General features: G+C 63.2%; 1 protein-coding gene across 1 annotated transcript in view; it reads left to right on the top strand.

Annotated features, from left to right (window-relative positions):
* Window positions 1-17,395, top strand: part of LOC111160287 (dynein axonemal heavy chain 17) — a 95,261-nt gene that overhangs the window by 37,835 nt on the left and 40,031 nt on the right. The window contains exons 27-47 of the mRNA XM_022523225.1: window positions 143-490; window positions 583-674; window positions 960-1,086; window positions 1,772-1,924; window positions 3,069-3,194; window positions 3,297-3,404; window positions 3,930-4,061; window positions 4,338-4,498; window positions 4,753-4,909; window positions 6,042-6,146; window positions 8,159-8,316; window positions 8,732-8,870; window positions 8,975-9,202; window positions 9,578-9,715; window positions 10,853-10,985; window positions 11,087-11,214; window positions 11,941-12,089; window positions 14,667-14,949; window positions 15,039-15,212; window positions 15,441-15,648; window positions 16,154-16,319. Of these exons, the coding sequence (XP_022378933.1) occupies window positions 143-490; window positions 583-674; window positions 960-1,086; window positions 1,772-1,924; window positions 3,069-3,194; window positions 3,297-3,404; window positions 3,930-4,061; window positions 4,338-4,498; window positions 4,753-4,909; window positions 6,042-6,146; window positions 8,159-8,316; window positions 8,732-8,870; window positions 8,975-9,202; window positions 9,578-9,715; window positions 10,853-10,985; window positions 11,087-11,214; window positions 11,941-12,089; window positions 14,667-14,949; window positions 15,039-15,212; window positions 15,441-15,648; window positions 16,154-16,319 (3,413 nt within the window). The remainder of the gene's footprint in view (window positions 1-142; window positions 491-582; window positions 675-959; window positions 1,087-1,771; window positions 1,925-3,068; window positions 3,195-3,296; window positions 3,405-3,929; window positions 4,062-4,337; window positions 4,499-4,752; window positions 4,910-6,041; window positions 6,147-8,158; window positions 8,317-8,731; window positions 8,871-8,974; window positions 9,203-9,577; window positions 9,716-10,852; window positions 10,986-11,086; window positions 11,215-11,940; window positions 12,090-14,666; window positions 14,950-15,038; window positions 15,213-15,440; window positions 15,649-16,153; window positions 16,320-17,395) is intronic.

Raw genomic sequence — 17,395 nt, 5'->3', positions numbered from 1 at the left:
TTGCGTCGTTGCTCCCTTTTGGAGATGGTCAATGTCGTCGGTAGGAAAGTTCCGGATTTCCGGAAGCAGGGCTTCCCTCTGGGTCCTTCTCGGCCCCTCTGGCCAGCCGCCGAGTGATATGTCCCCCCGTGTCCCCCGAAAGGTGCTGAAAGCCCTGGACGCCACGTGGTCCAGCATGGAGTTCGGGCACGAGCCGCACCCGCGCACGGGCACCGTGATGCTCAAGGCGGACGAGGTGCTGGTGGAGACCTTGGAAGACAACCAGGTGCAGCTGCAGAACCTGATGACTTCCAAGTACCTGTCGCACTTCCTGAAGGAGGTGACGAGCTGGCAGCAGAAGCTGTCCACGGCGGACGCGGTCCTCTCTGTCTGGTTCGAGGTGCAGCGGACCTGGAGCCACCTGGAGAGCATCTTCATTGGCTCCGAGGACATCCGCGCACAGCTGCCAGAGGACTCCAGGCGCTTCGACGACATCGACACGGAGTTCAAGGTGAGCACGGCCCTCCGCCTCCCTGCGTACGGTCAGAAGTGGCGACCCCGGAGAGCCCGCGCCGCTCACGCCCCGGGGCCCATCTCCTCCAGGCCCTGATGGAGGAGGCAGTGAAAACGCCCAACGTGATCGAGGCCACCAACAAGCCCGGGCTCTACGACAAACTGGAGAATCTGAAGAAGAAGTAGGTCCCCGCGGCTGGGCGGGGGAGGGGCGTCCCGAGCCAGCAGCCCCCGCCACCAGGACAGGGCAAACTCCTCCCTGGGAGCTGGCGCTCCTGGCCTCGTGGTGCCACGCCGGCCACACGGCGTGTCCTCAGTCTCAGAGGGACACCCACACGGCGGGTCGGGTTCCAGGGTCTGAGTCTGACCGGGGCTGCAAACAGACGGGCATCTCCAGGGCGGTGGCGCCGCGTGGACGGGCTGGGCCTCAGAAGGTCTCCACAGCCCCGTGGCCTCCCTCCTCCCAGCTTGGCTGTGTGCGAAAAGGCCTTGGCAGAATACTTAGAGACGAAAAGACTGGCTTTCCCGAGGTTCTACTTTGTCTCCTCGGCTGACCTCCTGGACATCCTCTCCAACGGAAACGACCCCGTGGAGGTAGGCGGCCCCGTGCTCGCCCCCACGACTGGGTGACCCTGTGTGCACGGAGGTCCCTGGACCACCTCCACGAAGTCACCCACGCCAGAAACTGCCGGGGGCCTGGCCGTGACAGAGAACCCCTTGCCTCATGTTCCTCGTCTGGAAAGTGGGTTAGATGCCAGGGGCTTAGCGAGATGGTGTTTCTGGGAGACTTGCTGGCTCACTAGGTGGCCGCTGGCTCATCCTGACAGATCTGGGCCCCCAGGAGCCAGAAAGATGTTTCCTCGAGGCTCCTCTGAAAAGAGAGGGGGCTTAACTAATTAGGTGAAGGGAAAACCCAATCTTTTATTTGAATCCTAAAATTGCAGGATGCGCCAGAAGGGAGGCACGGGGTGGCCCAAGGAAATGGGCCCAGGGCCTGGGGACAGCCTTGTCAAGGAAAAGCGTCCGGTCACCTTCAGGAACAGACCTTTGTCCCTGAAGCCTGGATCCCGCAGCTGGTCTCCAAGTCGCCCCTCAGAGCTGCTGGGCGGGGCCCTTGGATGGCTAAGCGTGTTTTGTTAACACCGAGCAGACACGGGAGGGCAGGGGCATTCCAAAACAGAAAAGACCTTAAAATGCCCCAAGGAGAACCCGGCTGTGCCCGCGCCCCCTCCGAGGCCCTGGGCTCCGTGACCCCGTGTCTGCGCCCCCACCCCCGCAGGTGAGCCGCCACCTGGCCAAGCTCTTCGACAGCCTGTGTAAGCTCAAGTTTCGCCTCGACTCCGACGAAAAGCCTCTCAAATTCGGCCTGGGCATGTTCAGCAAGGAGGACGAGTACGTGGACTTCGACCAAGAGTGTGACCTCTCGGGGCAGGTGAGTGCCGGCCGCACATCAGGATGGAGCGGCCGCAGGGCCACCCAGCCCGGGACTGTCCCTTGCCCGGGCAAGCGCTCCAGCGGCTTCCGTGGACAGTCTCCAGCACAGCCTGACCTGCACAGTCTGGGGTGCATCTCGAGAAAAAACAGAGGGAGGAGGGGAGGGGAGAGGTTTGTGGACGCTGGTGAGCTGTCCTCTGTGAGGCCCCGCACGCCTGAGCCGTTGCGTTCTGACCCTGGAACAGAACGATCGGCTTCAGGGCTTTGGCGCGCCAGAGGAGGTCTCCCCACCGTGGGGGCCCCGTTCCCGTCCCAGCCACCCGAGAGGCGGCCCCCTCTGGCCGACGCCACACGTCCCCGTATCTCACCGCCCAACTCGGCCACCATATCGACACGACATTTTCCTGAGTGAAATGTAATTTGGAGAGAAATCAGCTTGGGGGGAAAAGAAGAAAATCTCACACAAGAAACAAGAAAACTGGAGCTTCAGAAACGTGGGCCTGGAGCTCCGGCGGGTTTGCTCTGCACAGACGGGCTTGTGGGGGGCCCGGCGAGACCCCGTCATCACAGCGGGCTTAGACGCACTCCCCGTGCTCAGCTCCTTGTGGACACAACCGTGGCACCGTGTTTACAGTTTAGGAGGCAAACGAAGCCGACGGCCCTGTTTGGGTCTTCCCCGCGACTGGTGGTGGCTAGTGGAGGGTTTGTATTTTAAAATACAAAGAAGGCTTGTCTGCAAATAAAGTAGTTTTGTCCTGTGTGACCATCTCGGACCCTGAGACCAGGCCCCCCGAGGAGCAGGCAGAACCCACTGGGGACTTGGGAGGACAGACGTCGCGTCTCCCACCATCAGCAGCACCGCAGGGGCTCGGACATAGCCTGTCTTCTAGAATTTTCTCTGGATCCCCTCCCTGGTCCGCCTAGCAATAGCGTGTGCACGTGAACGGCCAGTGCAACAAGTCCTCCAGGGGACGGGTGCCCCCGGGCTTCCCAACCGCATCTGTTAAGTGGGTCTTTCTCGCTGCTCACCCCCGGGCTGACGGTTGTGGCAAATGGCCCAGTTCTTTTCTGAATGACAAAGCAAGTGTTTGGAACCCACAGCCCGCAGGGCCTGCCCAGTCAGCGTGTGCCCCTGTCCCCAGGTGGAAGTGTGGCTGAACCGAGTTCTGGACCGCATGTGTGCCACCCTGCGGCACGAGATCCCAGAGGCCGTGGTGACCTACGAGGAAAAGCCGAGGGAGCAGTGGATCTTCGATTACCCGGCCCAGGTCCTGGGGAGGGGCTCGGGAGGGGGCGCGGCCCCCCGGCGTTGGCCTCCGCGCCGGCCGGGGCCACTGTACCGGGGGGTGTCGCTCACCGTCCGCTTGCAGATCGCGCTCACGTGCACGCAGATCTGGTGGACCACCGAGGTGGGCCTGGCCTTCGCGCGGCTGGAGGAAGGCTACGAGAGCTCCGTCAAGGATTACAGCAAGAAGCAGGTGCGGTTGGTCGGAGCCCTGCGCGCTGCCGGTCGGTCAAGGTCGGTCAAAAGCGGCCAAACCGTGGCCCTCCGCGCCCCCCCTCAGTGGTGCTGCCCAAGGGTAGAAAATGGAAATACACAATTGGAAATTCGCAGTTTTCTTTTCTTTTTCTTCTTTTGGCCTGGAAATCAGCAGCTCAATTTGTGCGCATATCCTGGGCTTACATGGCAATACCGTAGAGACGGTCTGCGCGGCTCTAGAAGCCCCGTTTGTACCTAGTATCCACCATCTCCCCGCGGTGCTGGACTTGCCCCCGCGACGTCCTTCTCAGGGGCTCTGTGGCATCCCAACGCGGCTCACCCCACCCCCCCAGCTGGGGGACATCCAGAGCTTTTTCTGTGCTTCGTGTTTGTCACTAAGAGGACGGTGGTCTTCCCCCCCGCCCCGCAAGCCGTGAGCCCCCAGGGGACCCACAGGGGCGGGGGCGAGCGCGATGGGCAGGCCACACGCAGTGTCCCAGCCCAGGGGCCTTGGTCCCCACAGATCAGCCAGCTGAACGCACTCATCACCCTGCTCATCGGAAACCTCAGCGCAGGTGACAGGATGAAGGTCATGACCATCTGTACCATCGACGTGCACGCGCGGGACGTGGTTGCCAAAATGATCACGGCCAAGGCACGGGAGCTGGGGAAGGGCCGGGACCGGGTCGGGATCTGGTGTTCGGGGGCTCCTGCCCCCGCTAGCGCCTCTTCCCCGGGGAGGCGGCTCTCCTCCTGGCACCAGCCAGCCCTCCCCACTGCCCCTGGGGAGCCGTCAGAGGAGCCATCGGTAGGAGGGGCCACTCCTCCGCAGGACTCGGCTGGGGGCGGCCCTGGGTGGACGTGCATCCTGGGGGAGGAGCGGGGGCTTCCCCGGGCGGGCCGGGCCCCCACGCTCCCGCTCCTCCCGCAGGTGGAGAGCGCCCAGGCCTTCACGTGGCAGTCGCAGCTGCGGCATCGCTGGGACGAGGAGAAGAAGCACTGCTTTGCCAACATCTGTGACGCCCAAATCCAGTACTCCTATGAGTACCTGGGCAACACGCCGCGGCTGGTCATCACCCCGCTCACGGACAGGTGGGCGCGCCAGCCGCCTTAGCAGGGGTAGGGGGACCGTGCCCGGACTCACCCCTGCCGCCGGCCAGACAGCCAGCCTCGGGGGCCGTCAGTGCGAGCTGTGCGGTTCCGGGGGAGTTGCTCGACCTCTCTGAGGGCCTGCAAAGTGGGGGTGCCCCCCTGGAGCCGAGCGGGTGTCACCTGGACATGGCGAGCTGTTTCGACCGTGAAAGGGAAGGGGGCGGCCGGGGGTCAACGCATGTGGTCCGTTGCAGATGCTACATCACCTTGACCCAGTCCCTGCACCTGATCATGGGCGGGGCCCCCGCTGGCCCTGCTGGAACCGGCAAGACAGAGACAACCAAGGATCTGGGCAGGGCCCTGGGCACCATGGTGTACGTCTTCAACTGCTCGGAGCAAATGGACTACAAGGTGGGCTCCAAGCCTGGAGGGGCCAGAGGGCCCGTGGGGACCACACACCGCATCTCTTGGGCCCCACACACGTTCAAGGTGCCTGGACACTGCAGGCAGAACTGGAGGAGGCGGCACCGGGCTCTCCGTCTGCTGACGGTCCCCGCCCTGAGGTCCAGCTGAGCAGCCCCGTCCCTGCCAGTGGAGCCCTGTGGGGGTGGCAGACATGTCCAGAGGAGGCTCCTAGGGTCAACAAACCCAGGCCCAAAGTCCCACCCTGGGAGGTCGCCTCCTCCCAGCCTCCCTTCCAAGCTCTCCCCAGGCAGCTGGGGGCTCCCAACAGAGGGAGTGTTTCTGTTGTGGTTCAGCGTGGGGCTTTGGGGTAAAAGCGAGTCCGGGCAGGCTAAGGAGGGGAGCCAGGGGACAGCCAGGAGACAGCGGTCCCTGGAGACTGTGCAGCTCGCTGTCGGATCTCCACGGGCCCCACAGGAGAGCAGAGCCTCCTGGAGGCCCAGCAGGGCCGCCTCTGTGGGAGGGATAGTGTAGGCCTGGCGTCAGGAGCCTGGGCCCACAGGAGTCCCCTCCCCTCCCCACCCGTATTTGAGCCCCAAGGCCAACCCTCCTGAGCTTGAGGCTGCCCTCTCGCAGTCAAGGCCACAGACCACTCCAGTCTCTGGATTTCAGAAAAGCATCCCAGGGGCATTTAACACTCACCTAGAATCCTACATGGAGACCCTGAAGAATCCTCATCACCCAATGAGATCTGGAGAGACAAAAACATCTAGAAGGAAATCTGACATGCAAGCCCACCTCCCATCTGAGAGAGAAGCCCCCTCCCTTGGGTGCAAGAAAAAACCGCAAGGGCTACATTTTACACAATTGCTCTTATCTGAGCCATCCAGGTGCGGGGCTAGGGAAGTGCCCACCCCAGGGAGGTCACAGGGCAAGGCTGGGCTCTTGCTGGCAGCCAGCCCTCCACGCCTGGACCCCTCCTGAGGAGTGGGTGCTGGCCTGCTGGCCTCCCCCAGGCCCCAGAGCTCTCCGACCTGACCCTCGGTCAGGACTGTGACCCAGAGGAAGGGGCACGTGGGGGGCTCCTGGCAGTTGGGCGGCCCTCTGAGTCTCTACCTCTGCCCCATCTCCCCCTTCCTAGTCCTGTGGAAACATATACAAGGGCCTGGCTCAGACTGGAGCGTGGGGCTGCTTCGATGAGTTTAACCGGATCTCAGTGGAGGTCTTGTCCGTGATCGCTGTGCAGGTAGGGTCCTGCCCGTGGTCTGCAGGTCATGGCGGAGCTGGGGCTTGTCAGCTCACCTGCTAACCCTCACACCAGACACTCCGCTCGGGCCTATGACCCTCCTTGCCCGTCCCCAATGGGCAGTGCCATGCAGGGGTGTGTGGCCTGGAGGCGGGAGACCCCAGCCCGGTCCTTCAGGGGCCTGAAGTCCCGGTGGGCACACAGAAGAATCAGACAGGGCAGCCTAGATGTAACCGGAGACACATGAAGGTATAATTAATTGTGCTCGGAGGATAAGGACAGAGGTTACAGTTGTCCATGAAGGATGCCTTAGACAGCGGTGCTGGGAGAAGGACAGGGAGGAGGAGTGGGGAGAAGGAAGGGTGGGAGGAAATACACCCATGAGCTTCGGGCACAAAGGGTGGGGAGGCTGGGAGGCGGTGGGAGCCGGGTTCTGACGGGGGACAGCTCTGTGCCGGCACGGCCCACGTGTCTGGAGGAATGTTCCCAGGTTGTACATGAACCCTCGGATCCTATGTGCACTGGAGATGAGAGCCACAGGGCTCGCTCAGGGGGGCCGAGGCCAAGCGTGAGGTCCAGAATCCACGTGGATATTCCAAAAGGGCCCGGGGGGTGCGGCCGGTGCAGGGGCTGGGACCCTTCGTCCCCCCAGCGCAGTAGACGGAGAAGCAGAGACCAGCTCCCTGCAGCCAGCACCCCTGACCCACACGGGAGGCTGCAGACCAGGGCGGGAGGGGCCGAGCTGAAACCAGCCCCCGCCACGCAGGACTCGCAACTGGTGACTCACTGGACTCCCAGCTCCGAGCTTGGCCGTGATTTTGGCCCCTCCCGACCCTGTACGGTGGTTTTGCGGACACAAGCTCACGGGCAGGATTGGACGTGATGTGGGAGGCCAGCGACCACCAGACCGTTAGCCTCCCACCATAGAGCTGTCCCCGAGCCCTGGGCTGGAGGCCAGGGAGGCAGAGAGAGAACCAAGGCCGTGGCCTCGAGGTCCCCCGACCCCCACGAATAGCCCCAGAGTGCCCCACCCCCAAAGTCGGTACATGGACCCCACCATGTGACCACCAAGAACCGGGCCAGGATGCTAGGAGAGGCTTTGCACAGAGAGGAGGCAGTGAAGAAGCTAAGGGGTGGCTCCCCCCACTCTGGCCACCAGCCCTGCCCCAGGGGAGCCTGGTGGACCAGCTGGGGAAAGAGGCCAGGCCCCAGGGCAGGAGCTTGGCTGAGAAGGTGGAGACCCTGAATTCAAGGCCTGGGGTTGGAGGGTTTTAACCTCGATCATCTGGCGCCCTCCAGTGGTGGCACGCAGGCTTGCAGGGGTTCAGCAGGAGCGGAGGGTCCCCTCCCCCACCACCCCCCACACCCCCCGCCAGTGAGCCCGGAGATTTAGGATTCCGCCAGTGCCGGGTTCTCAGACCGTGTGGCACGGGGCTGGCTGCTGAGGAGTGCTCCCAAGGAGTCCTCCAGCGACACCACTCCCCAGGGAGGCCGCCCTGCCGTGGGGCTGGGGGAGGGGCTGCGTTCTGCTGGGGGACACGAAAGCCCAGCCCCCATGACGTGCTGCGCACCCCACAGGGCAGCACTCACCAACCAGCAGAGTCAGGAATTTGGAGCAGACCAGTGGTTGCGGGGGGGGGGGGGGGGGGGGGGGGGAGTGGGCAGGGGGGGGGGGGGGGCAGGGGGAGGTGGTATGACTACAGAAGGGGACGTGAGGGGTCCTCGCGGGGACGGCAGCGCCCAGGTCCCAGCTGTGACCCTGCCCCGTGGTCGTGCAAGGTGCTCCAGGCGGGGGAACGCCGGGGAGGGGGGCATGGGGGCCCAGGACCGTGTCCCCCTGCCTTAGTTCTTGAACCTGTGTGGGAGTCTACCTTGTCTCAAAATTTACCTAAAAAGGAAGCGAGACCAGGAGTGTCCTCTGCAAACATGTGGCCACAGCCTTCAACGCCAGTGAAGATGGGGCCCATGGAAACTGGTCAGCCCCACACTGACACTCTGTGCCAACTGTTTAGGTAAAATGTGTCCAAGATGCAATTCGGGCCAAGAAGAAAACGTTCAATTTCCTGGGAGAGATGATCAGCCTCATCCCCACCGTGGGCATTTTCATCACCATGAACCCAGGGTACGCAGGACGCACCGAGCTGCCCGAGAACCTAAAGGCCTTATTCAGGTGTGTGCGCAGAGGAGGGCAGAGGGGGCCCTAAGCTAGAGCGAGCGGGGAGCGAGGGAGGGAGGCCAGGGGAACGAGGTTCCCGAGTTCAGGGTGTCTAGCAAATGGGGCCTCCTTAAAGTGTGTACAGCGATCTTCGCGCTCTGCCTTCCTGGGGACGGAGGGCCGGTGCCCGTGGAAAGCCGGGTTCAGGGAGGAGTCGGTAGAGCAGGTGTAGGGCCTGGTATCAGCCCACGCAGAGGGTAGAGGGCACAGGAGGAGCAGGGGAAGGGGAGAGGAGGCAGGAGGCTGGAAGCCCCGGAATCCTGATGCTGTGGGCTTCCTGACACGAGAGGTGTGCGCCCAGCTGACGAGAGGCGGGACTGTGGGCAGAAGCGGGGAGAAACCTGAGGCAGACCCCGCTGATGTCCCCCAGGCCCTGCGCCATGGTCGTCCCCGACTTTGAACTGATCTGTGAGATCATGCTAGTGGCCGAGGGCTTCCTGGACGCCCGCCTGCTGGCCAGGAAGTTCATCACGCTCTATACCTTGTGCAAAGAGCTCCTGTCGAAGCAGGTGTGTGTCCGGGGCTGCGGGGCAGTGGGGGAGGGGTCTTCGGTGCGCACCCAGTGGCAGGCCGGCTCCGGCCCGAGCCGTCCCTAACCCAGCCCCCTCCCCAGGATCATTACGACTGGGGCTTGCGAGCCATCAAGTCTGTGCTGGTGGTGGCCGGCTCCCTGAAGAGGGGCGACCCCAGTCGGGCCGAGGACCAGGTGCTCATGAGGGCGCTGAGGGACTTCAATATCCCCAAGATCGTGACCGACGACCTGCCTGTGTTCATGGGGCTCATTGGGGACCTTTTCCCTGCCCTGGACGTGCCTCGGAAGCGGGACCTGAATTTTGAAAAGGTAAATGCTGCTGGGCCCTTGGGTCAGGTGGGCTCCTCGGTGGCCGGGGCAGCCCCGGGCGGGCGGCCGCGTCGGGGAGCTGGTGGTAGTCACACGGCGCGGCTCCCCTGCCGGGAGAAACACCCGGAAGCCACAGACCTCCTTCCAGCCCTGGCCGGCACCTCTGTGGATGCTGGGGGGGGGCAGGTCTCAGGAGGAACCGGGGGGTGGGGGGCGGGGGGGGGCTTCGGGCAAACCCATCCCCTGCGCAGACGCAACACAGCCACGCCAGCGGGTCACCGTCCCCAGAGTCTCCCACGAGCACCGCCCCCGCCCCCAGCAGGACCACTGGTCCTTGCGCCCGTGCCCAGCGCCCCTCCCGCGTGCCCCTCCCAGATCATCAAGCAGAGCATCGTGGAGCTCAGGCTGCAGGCAGAGGACAGCTTCGTGCTGAAGGTCGTGCAGCTCGAGGAGCTGCTCCAAGTGCGCCACTCGGTGTTTGTCATCGGGAACGCGGGCAGCGGCAAATCTCAGGCACGCCCCACTCCTGTCTGCACCCCCGCCCTCCCCGAAGGCCCTGTAGCTGCTGGAGGCTCGGCCTCTGTCACCTGCCCAGGCCCCGAGCAGGGGTGGTGAGGAGAAGGCCCCGGTCCCGGGAATGCGGCCCTTCTCCTGGGTTCTTCCCTCTTCCTGCTCCTTCCCCCTGGACAGCAGCCACCTGGCCCTCTACAGCCAGCCCCCCCACCCCGCCCTCCTGTCCCCCCTGCCCACTGTGTCAGCCCCCCAGCCTCCTGTCCCCACCTGCCCCTGCACCAGCTCTCCACCCTGCCCTCCTACCCCCCCTGCCCCCCGTGTCAGTCCCCCATCCTCCTGTCCGCATCTGCCCCCTGCACCAGACACCTACTCTCCTGTCCCCACCTGCCCCCTGCACCAGCTCCCCATCCTCCTGCTCTCCTGTCCCCACCTGTCCCCCCACGCCAGCACCTCCACCTCCTGTCCCCAGTCCCCTGCCATTACCTGGGCATGAGGAGAAGCAGGGTGGGGGGCCACTACTCCTGTGAGCTGCGACATCGGCAGATTCTAAGGCAGCCGGGGTTGAGCTGGGAGCCCATAGGACGGACCACCGTGTTTCATTCAAGATCATTTCCGAAGACTAATAACACAGGGTTGCTCACAGCATGGAATTTTTTAAAAGGCAGAAACTGTGTGAACCCAATCTTCTAAAAGGAGTATGTCCGTGTGTCTGTATTCTCAGGTCTGTACACACACGTGTGAGCATGAAACATCTCCAGTGTCCTTAGAAACCCGTTCCTCCAACTCGAGGAATCATGGGTCGCTTCCTTCCCTTCAGGTTTTCTCAGTTGGCACAGATTGCCTTTATCATCTGGAACCTACGGCAAATTTTCCCTGATCTTAGCCTGGTCTCAGGGCACGCAGGGCTCCCCCGTCCACAGACGGCCGGTTGCCATGCACTCCCCTCCCCCGGGCACCTGCCTCAGTCCGTCCGGGGCTCCAAGCTCACCTGTGTGTCGGCGATGCAGAGAGACCTAGAGGAGGGATTCTGCTCAGGCCGCGTACTGTCCTCGGGAGCTGGGGATGCGGCCTCCCCGGGTATGGGCGTGGGAGCTGTAGCCTCCGAGCCCCGGGTGACCAACGCACCCCCATGTCCAGGTCCTCAAGTCTCTTAACAAGACCTATCAGAACATGAAGAAGAAGCCGGTGGCCGTGGACCTGGACCCCAAGGCTGTCACCTGCGATGAGCTGTTCGGCATCATCAACCCGGCCACCAGGGAGTGGAGAGACGGTGACAGGGGCTGTGGCAGGGTGGGCTGAGTGAGGGCAGGTCCCCAACAGGTGTCCCAGGCTCACACCAGCCCTGCTCACACCAGCCCTGCTCACCCACAGGCCTTTTCTCCACCATAATGCGGGACCTGGCCAACATCAGCCATGATGGCCCCAAGTGGATTGTCCTGGACGGGGACATAGACCCGATGTGGATTGAGTCTCTCAACACCGTCATGGACGACAACAAGGTTCGAGGGGCTCCTGGACTCTAGAAATGAGCCCCAAAGCCGCAGCGATGGTCTGGGGGCCCAGGATAGGGCAGGGGGCTATGGGAAGGGCCGCACATCCCACCCACTACACACAACGGACAGAGACTGGAATCAGAAGGGTGAGGGTCTGCCTGGAACCCCGCATAGGTCATCTACGAGGGAAAGTTCCCAGTCACCAGACGTGTTCCTCGTGGGACACAGCTCCCTGTGCATCCCGTCTGAGACGTGTTTGGGAACAGCGTGGGGGAGGACCGCAGATACGGAGAACATTCTTGCTTAATTGGCATGTGACGTGACGTGGCAGGACATCTCATACCTTGGAAGGCAGAAACGGTCTTCAGAAGGATCTAGAAGCAGCTTGAGGAAGTGATTCTCAATTGGCTGGAAGAGGGAGCTCAGGAATCCCCGGGAGGGGCGGGATGATGGTTTCAGAAAGCAAACGAGATCCTAGTGACGTCCGACACGGTGCCCACGTCCTACACAGCGCCCACCCCCAGGGAGTGGTGTCCTGGGGTGGGCGGGGGCGGCCAAGGGACTGGGGTCAGGGATGTCTGGGGAAGGCCAGGCCGGGGGGAGCTGGTTGGCGGCGGGCACAGGGGCACGGGTCCCGGCCTTCCTCCTCATCGTTCCGAGACGTCCATGTGGCGACCCATCCGGACGACGCCCGTCCGCCCCTGGGAACCCACAGGCTGCCTCCCTTCCCAGGTCCTCACGCTGGCCAGCAACGAACGGATCCCCCTGAACCGCACCATGAGGCTGGTGTTCGAGATCAGCCACCTGAGGACGGCCACCCCCGCCACCGTCTCCAGAGCCGGCATTCTTTACATCAACCCCGCGGATCTGGGCTGGAACCCGTGAGTGAGGTTTTCGTCTTCCCATTCCAAACTGGCGGAGGAGGACGGGGCTGGGGGCATTTTGGAGTCACTCGTGCGGGCTTGCGCTGTCGCCCGGGGAATACCGCACGGCTGTCCCTGCGCATCAGGTCCTGGCAGCCAGAGGGTGCGAGACAGCCAGGGGACTGTGTGGCGTGAGGCAGGTGGCGACCGCGTGGCACCGTGCGCTGGGAGCCCGGGGTGGGTGGGGATGGTCCGGGTCCAAGAGGAGGCGGAGTTCGGGCGGACACCTGGCGGGAAAGGGGGTTTTCCAGGAGGATGAAGACTGCGGGGAGTCTGCCAGGCGAGAACCAGCCTGAATGGGGTCGGGGGCACGAGGCGGTGGGTGCAGGGGGGCGAGAGCGGGAGGTCGCGGGGTCCGGGCAGCCGTCAGGTGTTCCTGGATGGAGCACGAAGCCTGAAGATGCTGTTGGTGGGAAGGGGCCGGCGCGGACCGGCCTGCGGGGCTGCACAGAGACCCTTTCTGGCGTGAAGAGGACAGTGGCCCATGCCGGACCACGGGTGGCCCCTGGGGGCAGAGGGGAAGGGAAGGTGTGAGAAGTGTTTGAAATCTTAAGAAACTGAAGATGTGGCATTGATTCTGGGGGCCCGAAGTCGACAGTCTATGGGCAGGGCTGGTTCCTCCCAGAGGTCCCGAGGGAGAGCGTGTCCCGGGCCACCCCAGGCTTCAGGTGGCTGCCCCAATCCTTGCATCCGTCTCTGCATGGCCACTTTCCTGTCTCTCGAGGTTTTCCCTCAGTCCCGTCTTCTTGAAGGGACAGTCGTAAGACTGGGGCCCACCCTAATGCGGGACAGTCTCATTTTGAGATCCTTACCTTGACTATGTCTGTCTGCAAAGACCCTTTTCCAAACAAGGTTACATCTCCCGGTCTCAGTGGGCCTGTCCTTTGGGAGCCTCTGTTCTGCCCATGACCCTACACGTGAGGGTTCTTGGGGTGCACAGGCGAGGCAGGAGCTATGGGCACAGGGAGGGAGGAGGGATCATGGGGCGCCTGGGGGGGTCCCCGTGGGACCAGAAGGAGAGAGCATGGAGGGAAGCCTTGCACCAGGAGCAGCTCTTGGGGGCCCCAGGGGAAGAAGCGAGTAGGCCTTTGGGAACGAGGAGGAGAGAAGTGGAGAGGGTAGGGGATCGGCCCGGGGCCCCCGGGAGAAAGGCAGCTCCCCCAGGGGCAGCAGTGACTGGAGGCCTGGAGACTGCAGGGCACATCCCGGAGTGGGAAGTGAAGCGAGGCTGCCTCCGGGGGCCGGGCAGGAGCCAGGCCGGCTGGGCCTCCCACGCGCGTGTGTCTCCCTGGGCCTGCACTTCCCGTCAGAGCCTGCGTGCCCATCTGCACGCGCGGATGACTCTAACCAAGGCAACGTTTCTCGCTCGACATGAACACCTTCAGGCGGGAGGGCAAACACAGCGGCGTGCGCACAGACTCGCAGCCAGGCTCCACTCTGGAGACCCGCCGTCTCTGGAGTCAGGTCCTAACTGTCCGGGCATGGGGTTGCCGCGCTTTGCCTGCGGACGCGAACTGGGGAAAGGGCGGCTCTGTGACTGGAGACCGTGCTGGGTGCAACACGGCAGAGGTTTCAGCTCCGGTTCTCGGTTCTGATCGAGCACGGTAAGGATGGGCCGTCCAAGGCGGGAGCTCGCTCACGGAGAGGCTTGTCCTCGGGGCCGCGGGTGCCGACCCCAGCTTCCGGCTCCTGCTCAGGCCGTACTGGAAGTGACACGCTCGCTGACCCATGAGGCAGCCAGACCCTATTTATGCTTTTAGCAGGCACTCATGCAGCACTCACGGTGGGCCAGGCTCCCTTCTACGGGCTTTTAAAATATCAGCCCAGGTGGTCCTTCAAAATGGGGGTCACTGTTGTCTTTCGCACTTGTAGATGAAGTGTTGAGTAACTCGCCCAAGCCACTGTTGGCCACAGTGGAGTAACTCAGGCCCAGGCAGCAGGCCCCAGAGTCTGCGCTCTCACCCTTATGGTGGGCCCCTTCTGGGCAGCCCACTCCAGAGGCAGGTGGGCGCCAGACAGTGCGACGTGGCTGCTCACAGACTGCCTGTTGCATTCGTTTGGGCTCTCCCAATGTGGCAAATTCAACTCAAACTAGCTAAAGAAAAAAAAAATTGGCTTAGTTCACCAAGACAGCTTCAGGCATGGCTGGATCCAGGAATTCAGATGATGTAATGAGGTCCCTGTTCCTCTCCCTTTCTCTCCCTTCCTTCCCCTTCCCACCCAGATGATGTCATGAGATTTTTCTCTTCCCCTATGTCCAGCTCTGTTCTCAGTATTGACTTCATTTGGGGTAGCAAAGGTTGTTCCCAGTTGTTCTAAGCTTACAGCACCCCCATAGCTAGAATGTCAGAAAAAGAGCCCATCCTCTCCAGCCCCACACACTTGTCAGGCTCTCATAAGCTCTACGTCTGGCCCCATCACCAGGCAGGCACACCAGAACCACATAGAGACACCAGGGGTGTTTGGCCAGGGGAGGGAGGCCGGGCAGACCCAACAGGGTGGTCCCAGCACCCAGCGCCTCCCCCTCTGCCCCAGGGTGGTGAGCAGCTGGATCGAGAGGCGCAAGGTGCAGTCGGAGAAGGCCAACCTGACGATCCTCTTCGACAAGTACCTGCCCACGTGCCTGGACAAGCTGCGGCTCGGGTTCAAGAAGATCACGCCCATTCCTGAGATCACCGTCACCCAGATGATCCTGTACCTGCTCGAGTGCCTCCTCACGGAGAAGAACACGCCGCCCGACTCCCCCAAGGAGCTGTACGAGCTCTATTTCGTGTTTGCCTGCTTCTGGGCATTCGGGGGGGCCATGTTCCAGGACCAGGTGAGCGGCCGGCTGCGCGGGAGCCCACCGCCCGCGAGAGGTCCCGGCTGCCCTGAGCTGGGCCCTGCTTAGTTCTTGTTCTTCGACAGCTTGTGGATTATCGGGTCGAGTTCAGCAAATGGTGGGTCAACGAATTTAAAACGATCAAGTTCCCCTCGCAGGGGACGATCTTTGACTACTACATCGATCCGGACACGAAAAAGTTCGTGCCGTGGACAGACAAGGTGCCTGCCTTTGAGCTGGACCCGGACATCCCACTGCAGGTAACTTTTCCCGGACAGGTGACAGTTGAAGGACGACTTCGGGGCAGGACTCCTGCTTCGTGAGGGGTGACCAAACGCAAACGCTTCCACAACAGGACCTCTCGTGTAAACCGGAGACACAACAAACCGGTCGGGTCCCTCAATGAGTTGGAAGGGGGACATCGGAGGCGCCATGTGTCTGAGGCTGATGGCTCCTCCTTCCCCTGCGGTCCTCCTGCCCCCCCCCAGGCCTCTCTGGTGCACACCACAGAGACCATCCGAATCCGCTACTTCATGGACCTGCTCATGGAGAAGTCGTGGCCGTTGATGCTGGTGGGGAACGCGGGCACGGGCAAGTCTGTGCTGATGGGGGACAAACTGGACAGCCTCAACACCGATGACTACCTGGTGCAGGCCGTGCCCTTCAACTTCTATACCACCTCCGCCATGCTGCAGGGTGGGTGCACGGCCGGAGCAGGGGTGCAGGGTGGGGTACAAGGCCCACAGTGGGTTCCTACAGCCCAGCCTGGACACCCCTGATCACGCTCATCCCACGTGGATGACCCCTGGCCCCCACATTCTCCATGACCCCTTCTCACCGAAGACACAGGGACTGGCCGGGGTCCTCTTCCCTTGCCACAGCCCCTCCGCTGGCCACGAGCCACAGAGTAGGGGGGAGTAGGAGCTCCTGGGCAGATCTCACAGGAGCCTCTGGCACAACTGGTCTGGGGTGGCCCCGAGGTTGTCCAGCTGGAAGGTGCCCGCTGCCTGGGCCTTGGCCCCTCCACGCCCACAGCTCCTTTGCTCCTGGGGGTGATGGAAGTCGAGGGTCCACCCCCCCCGGTGCCCCCTCCAGGGCCACTCCCTCGGCCACGGCCTCCAGCGCTGGGGACCCTGGGCCCAGCAGGACATCCCCACAGGATGTATCAGGACAGTGATAGCCAATCGGATCCTTTCTCTAGGGGTTCTTGAGAAGCCGCTGGAGAAGAAATCCGGGAGGAACTATGGCCCCCCAGGCACCAAGAAGCTGATCTACTTCATCGACGACATGAACATGCCCGAGGTTGACAAGTACGGGACGGTGGCCCCCCACACACTCATTCGGCAACACATGGACCACGGCCACTGGTGAGTGGGGGGGTGGGCACGGGCGGGGCACAGGACTGCGACACGGACAACGGGGGAGGGGGCGCTCAGGGCTGGAGGGTGTGTCAGGTCCCCCCTTCACCCATCAGCTAGGCCCCGGGCTGGCAGCCATGGCCAAGGGCACCCACGGAGGGAGGACAGACAGGTCCCTCCCCATCAAGGGTCCATCTAGCAGAGGAGACAAAGAGGTGCAGTCAGACAGGCAGGGGAGCTCTGAGGGAGCCCCCAAGCACGGGCCCAGAGCATTCCCCCGGAGGGGACAGAGACAGGCCTGGGGAGGCCGCCCTGCTCCCGAGAGCTCGAGGCAACGTCAGGACTGGCCGTGGGATGGACTTTGGAGGGACAGCATCCCAGGCAGAGCAAAGGCCACACACAGAGGCCCAGGCGAGGAAGCATGGCCCGAGGAGGACCCAGCGTGGCTGGAGCGTGGAGCCAGAGAGAGAGGACGCTCAGGGCAGCTGCAGCCGGACCTCCCGACTCCTGCCGGCCCCAGAAGCCTTCTCCCGCAGGCAGCAGAGAGCCGCGCGTGGCCTGTTTACAGCTGCGGTTCGGAAAGACCAGAACAACATTCAGTTTGGTTAACCTACATGTGTCTTGACCCAACGGTCCGCTAATGACCTGGCCAGTGGCCCAGGCCAAACCTGGGGGTTTGGGGACCGAAGGACCCACGAACTCCCCTTGGGAATCAGACCACGGAGGCCTGAAGCCCATCCCTTTGCTGCCAAGAACCAGAGGCGGAGAGCGGCTCGCAGGGTCAAGGCTGCCTGCCCCCGCCGCTCGCCGCGTCCTGCTCCAGCACACTGAGCTCAGGGGCAGCAGGAAGCTGGGAAGGTCAGCAGTGAGGCAGGGGCAGGGATGTGGGGACAGGGTGTCAAGGACCACTCCCTAGGGGATGTGACCGCTCCAGACGAAGGGGTCCCGCCCCAAGCAAGCACTGAACGTGGCGTGGGATGGCCCCGCTCGAAGATGTCCGCCGAGGCTCGGGACAGCCCAGCCACCTGAGGCCCCTCACTCACACACGCTCACAAGCCCCCACACGCACACGTAACGGGGGTCAG

This window comes from Enhydra lutris, unplaced genomic scaffold, assembly GCF_002288905.1.
Source record: "Enhydra lutris kenyoni isolate GAN:26980312 unplaced genomic scaffold, ASM228890v2 scaffoldscaffold75, whole genome shotgun sequence".
Classification (NCBI taxonomy): domain Eukaryota; kingdom Metazoa; phylum Chordata; class Mammalia; order Carnivora; family Mustelidae; genus Enhydra; species Enhydra lutris.
The sequence above is the reverse complement of the archived record's forward strand: the minus strand, read 5'-3'. Positions and strand labels throughout refer to the sequence as shown.